Source organism: Phyllobates terribilis, unplaced genomic scaffold (assembly GCF_046119375.1).
Source record: "Phyllobates terribilis strain yellow unplaced genomic scaffold, ASM4611937v1 Scaffold_4__5_contigs__length_816908805, whole genome shotgun sequence".
Taxonomy (NCBI): domain Eukaryota; kingdom Metazoa; phylum Chordata; class Amphibia; order Anura; family Dendrobatidae; genus Phyllobates; species Phyllobates terribilis.
The window spans coordinates 605137380-605155804 of record NW_027362764.1 but is presented as its reverse complement, the minus strand read 5'-3'; the positions used below and the strand labels follow the sequence as shown (position 1 = coordinate 605155804).

Genomic DNA, 18425 nt, shown 5'->3' with positions numbered 1-18425 from the left:
GAGGCCTTATCTGCACAGCGGATCCCGGTATATAGGACGCAGGTTCTGACTGAGACGGCTACTGATTTTTCAGGACTCTCTCAAACTCTAGAAGTAAAATGGCCTCATAAGCCATAGATTGTAAGCTTCTCAGAAGGCCATAGATTGTAGCTTGTGAGCAGGGCCCTCGCTCCTCTTGGTATCTGTTACTCTGTAATGTCTTTATTGTCTGTGCAAGTCCCCTCTGTAATGTAAAGTGCTGTGGAATATGTGGTTGCTATAAAAATTACTATTATAGGCAAAAAAAAAATTGGGAAGGACATGATGTGCTCGGCCTTGAGCACCTTTATTAGGTAGGCATATTCCTGAGGGGTATGTAACGTGGCCTCCACCACCCGGGCCACAGTTGACCTGCTGTGTCCTTTCGTACGGTCACCGTGTAGTGTCAAAGTGGTAACGATTCTCCTTGTGGAGAGTGACCCACCAGCTCTGGCTCTGGCATGCCAAGGTAAGGAGACTTATTCGCCATGCAATGCTCCTCTGGGAAATGTAATATGCTGGAGGCAATCTGCATACCCAATAAGTCAGTAAGGTGCTGCACCACATACCATGGCAGCTCTCCTGTGAGGCATTACTTACACATGGCAGAAGACAGACCCCAATAATGAGGTAAAGTCTCACAAGCTCCAGGTTGAGCCTCGAACGGGTTAATGTGTGTAGGTGCAGGAGCCCTGGAGCTGCTCCATCCCCGCACACGGAGTCTTGGCCGCCGCCTCCTCCCTCCTTCCCTCCCAGGACTAGTGCGGGCGGGGAGGGCCGGGACGTATATATCCCGCTGTAGCGCGCTCTGCTCTCACTGACAGCTGCTGTAACAGCCAACGCACACATCAGCATCAGCGACACCCAGCGGCCAGTCACCGCAGTGCACAGTGACAGCTGATCCCGAGAGCGCAGCGGCGGTGCCATCTCCTGAGCCATCTCCACCAGTCACTCACATGAGCGCCCTGTCCATGAGTCTGGAGCCGCGCTGTGCGTCTCCCTATGCCGCCTGGTGCATGGAGCCCACCAACTTCTACGAGCAGAGAGTGAGCAGCTCCCCTACTCTCTGCAAGCCGCGGGCCATGTGCGAGGACTCGGAGCCCCCGGTGGGCAGCGGCGGCAGCCTGGCAGAGCTGAGCGCAGCCCCGGCCATCTACGATGATGAGAGCGCTATAGACTTCAGCTCGTACATTGACTCTATGACCTCGGTGCCCAACCTGGAGCTGTGCAACGACGAGCTGTTCGCGGACTTGTTCAACAGCAACCACAAGGGCGGCGGAGATCGGGCAGAGTGCGGGGCGGACTACCTGAGCGGCCTCCTGGCCCCGCAGCACCCGGGCAAGCTGAAGAGGGAGCCGGCGTGGAGTGACAGCGACCTGTCGTCCTCCCTGCCCCGCCAGATCGCCACCTGTGCCCAGACCAGCATGAGCCTGCAGCCCACCCCGCCCACCTCCCCGGAGCCCTGCAGCGCCTCCAGCTCCGCCTGCCCCTCTCCTGCCTCCTCCACGGCCGCCAGCAAGGACCGCGCCGGCAAGAAGGGCCTGGACCGCTGCAGCCCCGAGTACCGGCAGCGCCGGGAGAGGAACAACATCGCGGTGAGGAAGAGCCGGGACAAGGCGAAGAAGCGCAACCTGGACATGCAGCAGAAGCTGCTGGAGCTCTCCTCCGAGAACGAGAAGCTGCACAAGAGGATCGAGCTGCTCACACGGGACTTAACCAACATGCGGCACTTCTTCAAGCAGCTGCCCCCCACAGCCACCAGCGGCAGCTTCCTGGCCGGCCTGGGGGGCATAGACTGCCGGTAACCTGCTGCCAAGCACAAGGACTGTGATCATACCCAACGCTGATACCTCAGCCCGGCCAGCAGAGGGCTCCAGGGAGCAGGGAGGCTGCGCAGCCACCCACGTGCTGGGACTTAAGACTGAGCCAACTCCAGACTGTTTTCTATTATTATAGTGCAATAATGCTGTGTTGCCAATATCTTGCAGAAGAGACTGGGAGTGCGGGCTGCGATGCCCCTTGTGTGCCAGGCAGATTGCCTCTCTGGCATCCAATATCAATCAAGTGCCAAATAGCTGGCTCCCAGTATTGCAGGGTGCCAGCACCTTTCTCTATTACCTGATGGATGTGATGCGGCTGATCCAGGCTTCAGCCTGGCATAGATTGCTGGGAGGTACGACCTGTCGCCTGGGCATGGACGTTTGCTGTGGTGCCCGCTCATCAGTGCCCGCTGCTCGCCTATAGCGCCTTGTATTGTCCTGCTAGACCCCGTGTGGAGCCATCCCAGTAGCGGAAGCATTTGACATGTTCTCTTCGTGCCTTACTTTGGCTAACGCCGCCTGTAGCTGGAAGTACTGTATGGGGAAGGCACATTTTGGGCAGTGCCAATCAGAAATTGTGCTGGTCTTCAGTTTCTCTATTGAATGTGTAGCCTCTAATCGTGCTACCCCTCTTTTGGAAATATAGAACTATAAATATATTATATATGTATTTTCCTCTCTATAAAAAAACAAAGCTAAAACATTTCCCTTCCTTAAATTATTTTTGTAATTTCAGTTTTCTATATCCTGTATTGATGCAGCTATGGTACATTTGTAAAGTGATTTCTGAGACGAGACTTTGTATTGTAGATATTAGGGACAGAGAATGAGCATGCTCAACTTTTTATATGATCATTTTTACAGCATTTTTAAGAATAAAACTGTAAAATGCACCAATACTCGTGTCTATGGTTTCTTACTGATGCACGTGGGGATCTCTGCCATCGGGAGGGTTCAGGTGCAGATGGAGCAGGGCTGTCATTTGTGTATTCTCCAGTGCCATGTAAAACCACAAATTCCCATCTGCACTGAGATAATGCCAAATGACAACCTCAGCTCTGCATCTGTATGTGACACATTTACATCACTACTCTGGTTAATCAATAACCTAATATCCTTGGTGAGGCCATGTCACCCTGCAAGGAGATGATCTACCTGGTGACGTCACCCGTGTATCAGCTGCAAAGCTAATGTCATACACTGATCTTCTACGTCACATGAACTTTCTGTGACACAGTATGCAGTGACTGACATAACTGCACAAAACCACTAAAAGGATATGAGCACACGTTTTGTTTTTTTTTACGAAGTTTTGGAGCAAATACTCTTCATTTCCTCCTCAAAACTCCTGAAAAACTTGGAGGTTCTGCTCTGAAAACTTCTTAAAAAGACTGTGTCCATACCAAAAGGGTTCAGTCTAAAAAGATAAATGTCACAAGTAGTCGGTGACTATCCCAAGCACTGTATTCGTGAATGTGACATGTTAGGGGTTAACAAATCTTTCATGTTATGTGGTATCAGCCATCTAAACAGATTGATGGCAGTGGTGAACAGAAACTTATCTCCTACACACAAGCCTATGAATGGTTTCCACCTTGTATTAGAGTATCATTCCATAGCTCAGGAGTAATCACAGTATAAGGCCACGTTCACACGTTCCGTATTTTACATCAGTGTTTGTAAACCAAAACCAGGAATGGAACAATCAAAGGAAAAGTATAATGCTGCACCACTTCTGTATTTATCACCACTCCTGATTTTGGCTTACAAATACGGAGGTAAAAAACTCACCAAATACAGACCGTGTGAACGTGGCCTAATAGTCAGTGAGCGCTGCTGAGTACACATACTTCTGCACCTGCATATCATTAGTGGTGCATGGAGTATTTATTCACTGTACCAGTCTCTGCTGTCATTAGTGCAGTTTCCATATTTAGTACATTCTGGGAAAGCTGGGTGACAACAATCATGGTCGCTGACACCACACTTTTCACCAGTGTTGGTGTCACCCAAATGTTATCAATATGGCAGGGGGAGAAGCTTTATGATACAGCAAGCAGGGCAAGAAAACAAACACATGAATAACATAGCAAATGGCTTTAATTTACATATTTCTGTACACAAAAAAGTGAGGCTCTGCTGGTCCAAGTACAGCAGGCAAGGTCCACTAGTCACTGATCTCCACCGGATCCGGCTGGTAGAAGACTGATCTCCTGCAGGCTCACCATGCTGGCCCCACACTGGACGTAGCAGTGGACGGGGCCCAGATCCTTCCCCAGTACAGCAGTCACCTCATAGCGCTGCAGATAAAAGGCATGTGTACTCAGCAAACAGCACTGTACATTCTGTCCAAAGCAGCACATAACTCAGATAAAATCAGCCAGCAAATACCTCTCCCAGTTTATGAGGCTTTTACAGCCCAGACAGTTGAGCACAGGTGAGCCAAGAACCTGCTGGATTATTATACAATGTCTGCTGCTGATAAGTCAGGGAGATTTCTTGCCACAATGCTAGCAAAGGTTACTCCGCTAACTGTACATTGGCCATACCATTATCACATTATTCTTCTCTTTCTCCATGTGCTCAATTCAGTGACTAGCACAGCACATAAGACAATGGTATCCCACCTCACTATGTGGTGCTGAGCACTGTGATCTAATAGTCTGATAGCATGGTGACACTGTGACAACCTGTTACATCATTACTGTATCATGCTGCAAATATGCCAGAATATTCTCCTATTTATACAGATAATATTTCACCATCTGGCTGATCTAGAGACTGGTCAGCAGTTTGGTTACTGTCCATTTGAAGACATTGGTATGACAGTAATCTGTGACCCAACATCCCATTATCTGCCAGGCTGATGAACTACTCAGATTACAGTATTTTAGAAAACTGATGAATGTATCCCACAAGGGCTATAAAGAATCCAAATGGGAGGGCTTGACACTCAAGTTTGGAATTATTTTGCTTTTTCAATATTAAACTGTACCTCAAAGTAGGGAAGATGACTTACTAACACTAGAATACGTCCCTCTATATTACAGGCCATATCAGATACATCTGAAGGGGAATACTATGCTGCAACTGAGCAATGACAAGTTCTATCTGACACTTTGCTTTGATAAATCTACCCCAATGTGTGCACAATCATATCAGTAGCTTTGGCATGACACCCCCCCCCCCCAAAAAAAAAAAATACACTCTAAAGGTAACATACACATAGGCACAAATCATACTGATTTTTACCAACTAAAGAATTCTGAAGTTAAAAAGATTGTCCACTACTTTATCATTGGATGACCTATCCTTAAGATAGCTCATCAATGTCTGATTGGTCAGGTCTGACACTTTGCAGCCCCGCTGATCAGCTGTTCTCGGTGTTGGCCGGAAATGCTCAATAGCAGAGCTGCTCCATCTTCTGACAGTGGCCTCGGCAGGGTACTGCACATCCACCTCCTATTGATTTGAATAGGAGGCAGATGTGCAGTACCCAGCCGTGGCCACTATCAGAAGACGGAGCAGCTCCGCAATTGGGAATTTCCGGCTGGTGGTCGCCGAAACCAAGAACAGCTGATCGGCAGAGGTGCCGGATGTTGGACCCCGACCAATCAGACATTGATGACCTATCTTAAGCATAGGTCATCAATGATAAAGTAGTGGACAACCTCTTTAATCTTACAAAACTTACCCCATCTTCACTGGCGCAAGAACCCAAAACAGAAGAAATGGTCTCTTCACGTAACTGTTGGAAAAGTGCAACAGATTAAATATTGGCCAGTGGGCGCCATGCACATCAGATAGCTGCCAGTTCTAACTGCCCCCCCACTTCATGCTTACACTTGCACATTAATCTTGGGGACAGGGGAATTCGATCTTTCAGACACCTCTGGCAGTGGCCTCTCTCCCTTGGGAACAAAAATTCAACAGCCGCTGTACATACATTATCATATCTGTCCCCAATGGGGCTCACAATCTAAATCCCCTATCAGTATGTCTTTGGATTGTGGGAGGAAACCGGAGAAACCAGAAGAAACCGCCGCAAACATGGGGAGAACATACAAACTCCTTGCAGATGTTGTCCTTGGTTGGATTTGGACTCAGAACCCCAGCGCTGGAAAGCAATAGTGCTAACCACTGAGCCACCCTGCTGCCTTTACATAGTGTACATAGGGCCTTGGTCGGTTTATAAACCACATGTCTGCCAGTGTCCAGAGTCTACCTCTGTATGTGCAAAGGATATCCAAGGCTTACCTTTAATCTCACTTTACATTGTGGCCTTCCCTGACATTGTAGAAATACTTCCAGTTGCCTCCTGATTACCGGAGAGCTTACATCTGAACTGCACTGACAGCAGTAGAATTGGCATCTGGAGAAAACAACGAAAAATAATCACTGAGAAGTCCAAGCTTATAAGGAACATTATAGGGATACAATAGTAATTAAATCTTCATATAAACATTATCACTATCTTTGAAACCTGGATAGCAAAACACATCCTTCCAGATTTTTTTGAATTATTAGTTTTATTTGCTTATCTTACAATTAGGAGTCAATTCTATTAAATGTATCAAATAAAAAAAATCCAAAAATTACATTTGAAAGTTACAGGCCCCAAATTATGTTCTCCCTACGCTGCAAATAGCCTTTTCTGAGACAAAGAGGACAGGAACATTAGTGTCACCTACTAAAAAGTAGCAATCCTAAAAGATAATATTGACCCTTTTGCTTTCCACAAGGAGAAGGTTTACCCCTTACAGCCCCTGTCAGAGCCTCTCACTCAGACAAACCTGTACTCCTGCTTTGCACTAATGAGGGAAAAACACCGCAAAACATGTGTGCGCAAATGGAGTTTCTGGTTTGGCCTCTTATCCTAAATCATGTGACAAGGCTATTTAACCTCTTCACGACATATGACGTACATTTACATCAAATCCCTGACTTTGATGTGGGCTCGCATGCCGAGCCTGCATCTATCACGGCAGATCAAGGCTTACTTAATCAGCCATTATGGGCCTCGAACAGCCCCGCTCGCGGCTGCTAACCTGTTAAATGCTGCTGTCAATCACTGACAGCGGCATTTAACACATGCCGGCAGGGGGTACATTATTCCATGCGCCCATCGACGTGTCTGTGAAGTGATCTCGGGGTGCCGATGGCTTGCCATGAACGCCAGGGATCTGATGAAGATCTCCGTGCTTGTCATGACGACTCTCGTGTGAACGCCAACCTGTAGCTGGCGTTCACAGGAGATCTTGATTTACAGCAGTGCTATGTACAGCACAAGTGATCAGATGATCGCCGGTTCAAGTCCCTTAAGGGGCCTATTAAATACATCAAAAAGTAAAAAAAAATGTTTTTAAAAATAGGACAAAAAAATACAAAAAGTTAAAATCACTACTCTTTTGCCCCATTAAAAAAAACATATTTGGTATTGCTGGGTTCGTAAAAGTCTGATCTATCAAAATCTAAAATAAATTAATATGATCGATCAGTAAACGGTGTAACAAGAAATGAAATAGAAATGACAGAATTACGTTTTTCTTGGCTGCTGTAACATTGCAATAAGAGGTGATTAAAACGTTGTATCTACCCCAAAATGGCATCAGTAAAAATATTAGCGCAAAAAATAAGCCCTCACACTGCTCCAGATCCCGAAAATTGAAAACGTCACGGGTTTTGGAACATGGTGACACAAGCAATTTTTTTTTTTATTACAAATTTCCGAATTTTTTTACCACTTAAATAATGAAAATCGTACTGACCTGGAGAATCATATTGCCAGGACAGTTTTACCTTATAATCAATATGGTAAATAAAAAACAATTGTGAAATTGCACTTTTTTTGTAAGTTCAAAGTCCTTGGAGTTTTTTCTTGCTTTCCAGTGCATCGCATGATAAAATGAATGATGTCATCCAAAAGTACAACTTGTCCCGCAAAAATCAAGAACTCATATGGCTCTTGGAAGAAACGGAGGAAAAAAAATGACACACCCCCCCCCCCGGAAAATCGCCCAGCCATGAAGGGGTTAAAGGGTCGATGTTGACTTTAAGGATTGCTACTAGTGATGAGCGAGCGTGCTGGTTTAACCCTTTAAACGAGCACGTTCGGGTACTCGCCGTTTCAGAGTGCTTGGAATTTCAGTAACAGCTCTGCAGCGTCATATGTCACATCTGTTAGACAGCTGTGACACATGCAGGAATTGCCTGACAAACAAGCTATCCCTGCATGTGTCACAGCTGTCTAACAGATGTGACACATGCCGTTGCAGCAGCGGTTACTGAAATTCCGAGCACGCCGAAACTACTCGGCGAGTACCCGAGCGTGCTCGTTTAAAGGGTTGAACGAGCATGCTCGCTCATCACTAATTGCTACCTTTAATAGGTGACAGAGTTCCTGTCCTCTTCCTCCCTACAAAAATAACACCACATTAGGTAATGGGCTGCAGCATGGACAAGGTAGGTACACCCAGGATGAACCCCTGTTGTGAACAGTCTGTAAATCTACAGTAAATACAGACATTTCTCATGCCCTTACTATATACAGGAATCTCTGCAGTTCTGTTGCCACTGACTGACACAATTTAGGCCAACATCAGCCCCCTGTCTTCCTTTGCAAGCTATACAGCAAGTCACCAGCTTTGGTGGTATATAAGAGACAGTCCTGTAGTGTCAATGGCACCAGATCTATCAAGTTATGGCCCTAGTATGTCTTGGAAAAGCATTAATGATGGCTCAAATTCTATTGTTAGGTGATAAACTTGTGCTGCACTCTCTGAACATACAGTAAGTATCGCTTATTGACTGGATGTTGAACCTGAGCATCCTGCCATAAATAATTTACCAAGTCCAACAACAACAATTGATTTTGGGATGGAACAAATAAGTGAAGAAGACCAGAAAACAGGCCCAACAGTTTGTATAAAGATGCTGCTTTGGCCATTATCAAAGGATACATGTAGTGTATTCCTATAGAAAGTCAGGTTAGTTATGAATTTTTGCAATATGGTTGCAATATCAAACTGGTTAATGACACAAAAACCTTAATTTTTATGTAAATAAAACATAGTTCAAAGCACATAATATTCAGGAAGACCATAAACTTTGAATTATGCATGTATGTATGTGATACCACCAACTCACCAGGCGGCAAATGAATTATAGGTGTTAGATCATCTCTTCAACATGGGGAAACATTAGGCAAGGTTTACATCATATTTAGGGCCTATAAACGATGAGTACACTGAGAAAATCTCTTTGTATAAAATTCAGTCTCTTTCATTACCCATCACTCTTGGCATATATTTTGTCAATACCAATATATGGTATTCTTCAACTACATTGCTCAAAAAAAATAAAGGGAACACTCAAATAACACATCCTAGATCTGAATGAATGAAATATTCTCATTGAATACTTTGTTCTGTACAAAGTTGAATGTGCAGACAACAAAATCACACAAAAATCATCAATGGAAATCAATGGAGGCCTGTATTTGGAGTCACCCCCATAATTAAAGTGGAAAAACACACTACAGGCTGATCCAACTTTGATGTAATGTCCTTAAAACAAGTCAAAATGAGGCTCAGTATTGTGTGTGGCCTCCACGTGCCTGTATGACCTCCCTACAACGCCTGGGCATGCTCCTGATGAGCTTGCGGATGGTCTCCTGTGGGATCTCCTCCCAGACCTGGACTAAAGCATCCGCCAACTCCTGGACAGTCTGTGGTGCAACGTGACGTTGGTGGATGGAGCGAGACATGATGTCCCAGATGTGCTCAATCGGATTCAGGTCTGGGGAACGGGCGGGCCAGTCCATAGCTTTAATGCCTACATCCTGCAGAAAATGCTGACACACTCCAGCCACATGAGGTCTGGCATTGTCCTGCATTAGGAGGAACCCAGGGCCAACCGCACCAGCATATTGTCTCACAAAGGGTCTGAGGATCTCATCTTGGTACGTAATGGCAGTCAGGCTACCTCTGGCGAACACATGGAGGGCTGTGCGGCCCTCCAAAGAAAAGCCACCCCACACCATTACTGACCCAACGCCAAACCGGTCATATGCTGAAGGATGTTGTAGGCAGCAGATTGCTCTCCATGACGTCTCCAGACTCTGTCACGTCTGTCACATGTGCTGAGTGTGAACCTGCTTTCATCTGTGAAGAGCACAGGGAGCCAGTGGCAACTTTGCCAATCCTGGTGTGCTGTAGCAAATGCCAAGCATCCTGCACGGTGTTGGGCTGTGAGCACAACCCCCATCTGTGGACGTCGGGCCCTCATACCACCCTCATGGAGTCGGGTTCTAGCCGTTTCTGCAGACACATGCACATTTGTGGCCTGCTGGAGGTCATTTTGCAGGGCTCTGGCAGTGCTCCTCCTGTTCCTCCTTGCACAAAGGCGGAGATAGCGGTCCTGTTGCTGGGTTGTTGCCCTCCTACGGCCATTGATTGTCAATCAGTGTTGCTTCCTAAGTGGACAGTTTGATTTCACAGAAGCTTGATTTACTTGGAGTTATATTCTGTTGTTTAAGTGTTCCCTTTATTTTTTTGAGCAGTGTATATTGAAAATTACAGATTACTATACTTTTCATTATAGATACATTTAAAAAAAAAACCTGTCAGATATACAGTCATCAAAGCAAAAGGTGGCTACTTTGAAGAACCTAGAATATAAGACATATTTTCAGTTGTTTCACACTTTTTTCTTAAGTATATAATTCCACATGTGTTAATTCATAGTTTTGATGCCTTCAGTGTGAATGTACAATTTTCATAGTCATGAAAATACAGAAAAATTTTTAAATGAGAAGGTGTGTCCAAACTTTTGGTCTCTACTGTGTATATATATATATACTTTTTAACCTTGAGTCAGTCTCATGGACATTATATGGTCAGCTGACAAAGCTATGAAGAGTTTCTGTGTGAGCGTTTAGAGAGAACACAGGTTTATGTTCACCAATACAGTGCGATGCAATTGTAAGAGGTACAAAAAATGTTCATAATATTTTTTTTTTTACATGAAGGTATTTTTATTATGCATTGATGATGTATATGTTGTAATAGTAATATCTGTTGGGAGAGTGTGATCATAATGTTTACACCCTGTGCAGCTCAGCTGTAATTTGTATCTGGCCTTTAATATGCAACAACTATTGTAAAACAAAACAAATTACAAATCAACTCAAATTCATATTTTCTATAATGACAATCGAGGCTAGGTTCACATTAACATTCATCGTTCCATTATAGGAATAAAAGATCAAAACTTAAAATATATAAATACACTAGCACCCAAAGTCATAGAAGTTGCTGGCAGATCAACGGATCCAGTGTGATGGCCCCTAAATGAGAAACTGATTATGGATAAATATTGATACCGTCGAGCTAATAGATAAAAGATGGTTGAAAAAATATAAAAGTATATAAATAAATATATAGGATTATATTAGAAAGGAAGCTCACATAAGAGAAATTGTTATCTGTGATGATACTTTGTTTAAAAGAGATAACAAGATAAGAATAGACCACAAAAGGATGATTCCTATAGAGGCAAAATATATGCACATAAAGGGTTAATAGATAAAGGGTTAATAGATAAAGGGTTACTAGATGTTAATGCCAGATAATTCATATTAAGCAATGATTTGAATATGAGTTAAGTATGAACATACAGTTTATGAGACTGGTCCCTTGTTTAGGTCTGTAAAAGTATCATTACGGATAGCAATTTCTCTTGTGTGGGCTTCCTTACTAACATAATCCTATATATACAGTTGTGCTCAAAAGTTTACATACCCCGCCAGAATTTTTTTCTTTCTCGGCCTTGTTTCAGACAATATGAATGATAACAAAAACCTTTTTCTCCACTCATGGTTATTGGTTGGGTGAAGCCATTTATTGTCAAACTACTGTGTTTTCTCTTTTTAAATCTTAAGGACAACCAAAAACATCCAAAAGACCACGATCAAAAGTTCACATACCCTGGTGATTTTGGCCTGATAACATGCACAGAATTTGACACAAATGGGTTTGAATGGCTACTAAAGGTAACATCCTCAGCTGTGACCTGTTTGCTTGTAATCAGTGTGTGTGTGCATAAAAGCTGAGTGAGTTTCTGGGATCCAGACAGACTCTTGCATCTTTCATTCAGCCACTGACGTTTGTGGATTGTGAGTCATGTGGAAAGCAAAAGAACTGTCAATGGATCTATGGGCAAAGGTTGTTAAACAGTATAACAGAGGAAAGGGATACATAAAGATATCCAAGGAATTGATAATGCCAGTCAGCAGCGTTCAAACTGTGATTGACAAATGGAAAATCAAGGGCTCTGTAAAAACCAAACCACAGTCATGTAGACCAACAAAAATTTCGGCCACAACTGCCAGGAAAATTGTTCAGGATGCAAAGAAAAACCCACAAATAACATCAGATGAAATTCAGGACTCTCTGAAAACTAGCGATATGGCTGTTTCAAGATGCACAATAAAAAGGTATTTGAAGAAAAATGGGCTGCATGGTCGAATCCCCAGAAGAAAGCCATTAATGCGCAAATGCCACAAAGTATCTCACCTACAATACGCCAAACAGCACAGAGACAAGCCTCAAAACTTCTGGAACAAGGTAATTTGGAGTGATGAGACCAAAATTGAACTTTTTGGCCACAACCATAAACGTTACATTTGGAGAGAGGTCAACAAGGCCTACAATGAAAGGAACACCATTCCTACAGAAAAGCACGGAGGGGGATTGCTGAGGTTTTGGGGATGTGTGAGCTACAAAGGCACAGGAAACTTGGTAAAAGTTGAAGGAAAGATGAATGCAGCACGTTATCAGCAAATACTGGAGGCAAATTTGCACTCATCAGCCCGGATGACGGTCTGACATGACAACGATCCAAAACACAAGGCAAAGTCGACCTGTCATTGGCTACAGCAGAACAAAGTGAAGGTTCTGGAGTGGCCATCTCAGTCTCCTGACCTCAATATCATTGAGCCACTCTGGGGAGATCTCAAGCGCGCAGTTCATGCTAGACAGCCCAGGAATTTACAGTAACTGGAGGCTTTTTGCCAAGAAGAATGGGTAGCTTTACCATCTGAGAAAATAAAGAACCTCATCCACAACTACCACAAAAGACTTCAAGCTGTCATTGATGTTAGAGGGGGCAATACACGATATTAAGAACTGGGGTATGTGAACTTTTGATCAGGGTCATTTGGATGTTTTTGGTTGTCATTAAGATTTAAAAAGAGAAAACACAGTAGATTGACAATAAATGGCTTCACCCAACCAATAACCATGAGTGGAAAAAAGTTTCTTTGTTATTATTCATATTCTCTGAAACAAGGCCAAGAAAGAAAAAATTCTGCCAGGGTATGTAAACTTTTGAGCACAACTGTATATCTTATAATACTTTTTCCGTCATCTTTTATCTATTAGTTCGACAGTATCATTTATGTATCCAAAAAATCAAAATCTTGCAAAAAAAAAACCAAAAAAACAAACATGTGCCCTATGACAGGTACAAACATCATCAGACATACCCCATTCACTATAATAAGATCCATTTGCTTTCTCTTCAGGAGGCATTCATTTTAAAAGTAGTTTTCACCAAATTTTTCAAGTTGAGGTTGACACACTATAGTGGCTGCAGAGCAGAATAAAATATTTTGGGTTTTTTTCTACTTTTTTTTTTCCATTTCACCTCTCTGTTGTGGAGATATTAGCAATTGAGGTATTTAAGTATCTGGCACCTAATGAGTAAACATTTCTTAAGTCCAGGTGGGTGTTAGCAGACAGTATTCACTGGGGGCATGTATGATACTGACCAATCATTAGCAGGCAGCAAGTCACTGGAGAAATAAGAACATAACCCCACAATAATTTAGAATGGGTTTCTTAGTGTGTGAGACATATAATGTCAGACAGCCTAATCTTCTGGTCTAATATCTTGCAGAAGGTACTGAGAATAGAGCACAGGTGAGTTTAGCTGCGTCTACAAACCCTTCCATAAGCTTTCCTCCTCTTAGCTCTGTCACCTCTGCTGTCGGTATCAAACTTACCGTATATTCCGGCGTATAAGACGACTTTTGAAGACTGAAAAATCTTCTGTCTAGTCTGGGGTCGTCTTATACGCCGGTAATGCTTTTAAACTTTCAGAAATTGACATGCGGGGATACTCTGGGGGTGTTAATAAGCTGCCGTGGCCGTATCCCTGCCATGTCGGAGTTAATATAAGGTGGAGGGAGTTAAAATACGGCGGCGGTAGGTCCAGACAGTCAGCGCTTCTGTGCTGAAACTGACACATCGCTGCGTATTCCCAGCTCCGGACACAGCGCAGGGCTTCTGTGCCGACAGCTTTCACTTGTCACAGAAGCGCTGCGCTGTGTCCGGAGCAGGGAAGTTCGCATCGCTTCTGTGACAATATATGAAAAGCCGGCAATTCAGCAGCGGCATAAGCCGGCACCCGACAATTTAGAATAGAAAGAATAGAGCTTCACACATAGATTAGATAGATAGAAACATGTCAGTCACATATATATGAAGTACAGTGACAGTATTGCTTACTGTACTTGTCATTTAGTGTAAAGGATTTATTAAAACAAATAATAGTGTTTTCATGCACCGTCTCTTTAAAAAAGCCGGCCGGCAATTCAGCAGCGGTACCCGACAATTTATAACAGACAGAATAGAGCTTCACACATAGATTAGATAGATAGAAACATGTCAGTCACATATATATGAAGTACAGTGATAGTGTTGGTTACTGTACTTGTCATTTAGTATTAAAATAAAGGATTTATTATTAAAAAAATTGGCGTGGGGTTCCCCTTAATTTTAGGCTCTAGCGGAGGTTAAGCAGACAGCTGGGGCAGATGTTTGAAGCCTGGGAAGGGGGTAATACCCACGGAGCTTCCCAGGCTACTAATATCAGCCCCCAGCTGAATACCTAGTCTTTACTAGCTATTAAAATGGGGGACCCCCCCAAAAAAATGACGTGGGGTCCCCCCTAATTTAATAGCTAGCAAAGGCTAGGCAGACAGCTGGGGGCTGATATTAATAGCCCAGGAAGGGAGCCATGAATATTGGCCCCCTCCCAGGCTAGAAACACCAGCCGTCAGCCGCCCCAGAAATGGCGCATCCATAGGATGCGCCAATTCTGGCACTTAGCCTCGCTCTTCCACGCTGCCCTGGTGCGGTGGCAGGGGGTAATAGGGTTGGGGTTGATGTCAGCTTATAATGCCAGCTGACATCAAGCCCAGGTTAGTAATGGAGAGGCGTCTATAAGACACCCCCATTACTAACCCCATAGTCAAAGTTAAAAAAAACACAAACACCCAGAATAAAGTCCTTTAATTGAAATAAAGACACAATTCTTTATTGTTCTAAATTAAACCATACTTACCATCACGCCCATTCCAGCTGAAGCCAACGATCTCCTGCAATAAAAGAAAAATAATAAACCAACCTCATCCTTACCTCTCCATGGTTCCCAGGACAGCTTCAGCTCTGCTACATCGAGATGACAGGCTGGACCGCAGCAGAACGCTGCCATCCAGCCTGTGATCCCGCAGACACTGAGAAGCGCAGGCATGCTTGCGCTCCTCAGTGTCTCGCTGTGACGGCATCCAGATGAGCCGACAATGAACTCAGCTCACCTCCTGGACGTCCGTCACTGACAGCGTGGGAAACTTCTACTGCGCATGCGGGGAGCAGGAGAATTTTCCCATGCTGTCAGTGACGTGCATGAGGTGAGCCGAGTTCATTGGACATGATCTCGGCTCATCTGGATGCCGTCACAGTCAGACACTGAGGAGCACAAGCATGCCTGCGCTTCTCAGTGTCTGCCGCATGGCAAGCTGAACGGCAGCGTTCTGCTGCGGTGCAGCCTGTCATGTGAATGTAGCAGAGCTGGACCGGTCCTGGGAACCATGGAAAGGTAAGGATGAGGTTGCTTTATTATTTTACTTTTATTGCAGGAGATCGTTGGCTTCAGCTGGAATGGGCGTGATGGTAAGTATGGTTTAATTTAGAACAATAAAGGATTGTGTCTTTATTTCAATTAAAGGACTTTATTCTGGGTGTTGTGTTTTTTTTAATTACTTTACTAGAAATTCATGGTGGTCATGTCTAATATTGGCGTGACCCCATGAATTTCGGGCTTAGGGCCAGCTGATAATGCCAAGCTGGCCCTAACCCCTTTATTACCCAGTGAGCCACCGCACCAGGGCCCTGGATGAGTTGGGTACAGCGCCAGAAGATGGTGCTTCTATGAACGCGCCATTTTCCGGGGTGGCTGCGGACTGCAATTTGCAGCGGGGGGGGCCCAGAAAGCTTGGGTCTCCCTGCGCTGCAGATTCCAGCTCCCAGCTGCCTAGTTGTACCTGGCTGGACACAAAAATAGGGCGAAGCCCCACGTCTTTTTTTTTTAATTATTTCATGAAATAATTAAAAAAAAAAGGGCTTCCCTATATTGTTGTGTCCGGCCAGGTACAAATAGACAGCTGGTGGTTGGGGGCAGCCCGTTCCTGCCTGCTGTACCTGGCTGGACACAAAAATATGGCGAAGCCCACGTCAACATTTTTGGGAAAAATTAATTACAAAATTAATAATAATTTAGGGACTGCATCTTTATTAACCCCTCAATTGTCATTTAGTGTTAAAATAAAGGATTTTTTAAAAAGAAAATTGGCGTGGGATCCACCATCATTATAGTCTCTAGCGGAGGTTAAGCAGACGGCTGGGGCAGATGTTTGAAGTCTGGGAAGGGGGTAATACCCACGGAGCTTCCCAGGCTACTAATATCAGCCCCCAGCTGAATACCTAGCCTTTACTAGCTATTAGAATGGGGGACCCCCCCAAAAAATGACGTGGGGTCCCCCCTATTTTAATATGTTTATGAGTGACAGTTTTCCTGCTATATACCTGCATGTCATAAGAATTTAAATTAAAAAAGGACCATGTTAAATTCAAATCTGTTTTTTTTTAATTTTTACCGGTGTTTGGTATGCGTTGGAAAAGGGGTAGTCTTATACGGTGAATATATCCTAAACTCTATATTTTAACAGGAAAGTAGGGGGGTCGTCTTATACACCAGGTCGTCTTATACGCCGGAATATACGGTATGTATGTTGTGCTCACAGTAACTTGTAATTACTCTGCAGTAAGAGCAGAGCATGCTACACCCGTGTGAGACATATAATGACAGCCAGCTCTGCTCATACAATGACCTGAAAGGTATTAGTCATCTCTGCCTACTCCGAGCACTTTCTAATCATGCAGGAGGTTAGATCAGGAGATCAGGGCTGCATCATTATAACTCACACACTGAGAAACCTGCTCTAAGCTATTGTGGGGGCGTGTTCTTTCTCCAGTGTGTTGCCTGCATATGATTGGTCAGTGTCATACAGGGGGAAGTAAACGCCTTCAGTGAAAGCTGTCGGATTACACCCACTTGGACTTAACAAAACGTAACTTATTAGGTGCCAAATACTTTGATTGCTAATATCTCTGCAATGGAGAGGCGAAAATAAGAAAAAATAAATAAAAACATTTTATTCTGTTCTGCAGTCACTATTATACTGTGCGTTCTATTCATTATGACAAATTTGGTGAAAGAGTGGAAAAAAGATAGCATGTGCTGCACTTCTCGCAAAAATTCTGGAACTAAGTGGAGGAGGCGCCGAAGAAAATGTGAACCCAGCCTTATATGTAATGGTGATAACCAGCAAATTAAATGGTATGTTACTGCAGCCAAATAAATGTTACCTTTTTGGGGTCAAAGGTCGCAGTTTATTGCTTCCACAAAGATTGCACACTGGCCAAGAATATGATTCTCTGTCATTTACTCCAATAACTATCCCTATAGAAAAAAATGAATTTAGATAATTGTTAAGTACTTACATGAAGTCTGATTGTATATATCTTTATATCATGTATTTATTTATTTATTTTACTCACTTACACAGCGCCATTAATTCCACAGCGCTTTACAGACATTATGGGCACTGTCCCCATCGGGGCTCACAATCTAAGTTCCCTATCAGTATATCTTTTGAGTGTGGGAGGAAACCGGAGAACCCGGGGGAAACCTATGTATGTATCTTTCATAATCATCAAAATCAGACAAAGTAGATATATAAAAATGTGTACCTAACCTTAAAACAGCATAACAAGGAAATAAGTCTCTTAAACACCAACCCTCCCAGTAATTGCAGGTGGTTCATCTCAGTGGTTATGAGATTGTCCATAGTCACCAGCTCTCAGTCGCAAATAAGAAATCTGAATAGTGTAAATCTGTAGTGCAAGAAGCAACATAGGCAGAGCAATGTATTTAAAGGGATTGTCCAGTCTTAGGCCACAATTCTGCAGTCACTCTATGTGACTTCAGACTTGTGAATCCTTACATCACACGCTTTGAGGGTTCTCTGGCGGCGGGCACGTAAACGCAAGTATGTGATTTGCATGTCTACTAGATTGGTGCAACCTTGCTCAATGTAAGTGTATTGAGTGAGGCCAGACACAGTCTAGTCGGAATGTGGCCCGAAGTATGGAAATCACATATCTGCGGTGACATGAGCACCCA

The 18425-nt window shown here is 43.9% G+C and overlaps 2 protein-coding genes across 3 annotated transcripts in view; one reads left to right on the top strand and one right to left on the bottom strand.

The window, feature by feature from the left end:
- Positions 1–812: 812 nt before the first annotated feature.
- Positions 813–2735, top strand: CEBPD (CCAAT enhancer binding protein delta). The gene has a single exon (XM_073679276.1). It carries the CDS (start codon positions 975–977, stop codon positions 1821–1823), a length of 849 nt encoding a protein of 282 aa, XP_073535377.1. The 5' UTR covers positions 813–974; the 3' UTR covers positions 1824–2735.
- Positions 2736–3920: 1185 nt separating this feature from the next.
- SPIDR (scaffold protein involved in DNA repair) overlaps positions 3921–18425 on the bottom strand; it is a 613128-nt gene continuing 598623 nt past the window's right edge. For both annotated transcript variants that reach the window (XM_073679274.1, XM_073679275.1), the window contains 4 exons: positions 17609–17702; positions 6096–6210; positions 5533–5586; positions 3921–4138 (listed from right to left, as the gene is read on the bottom strand). In XM_073679274.1, coding sequence (XP_073535375.1) covers positions 4010–4138; positions 5533–5586; positions 6096–6210; positions 17609–17702 — 392 coding nt within the window. In that variant the 3' untranslated portion in view covers positions 3921–4009. The remainder of the gene's footprint in view (positions 4139–5532; positions 5587–6095; positions 6211–17608; positions 17703–18425) is intronic.

Excerpts from the sequence above, each read along its gene's own strand:
- CEBPD (XM_073679276.1), top strand. The coding sequence starts at position 975 with ATGAGCGCCCTGTCCATGAGTCTGGAGCCGCGCTGTGCGTCTCCCTAT.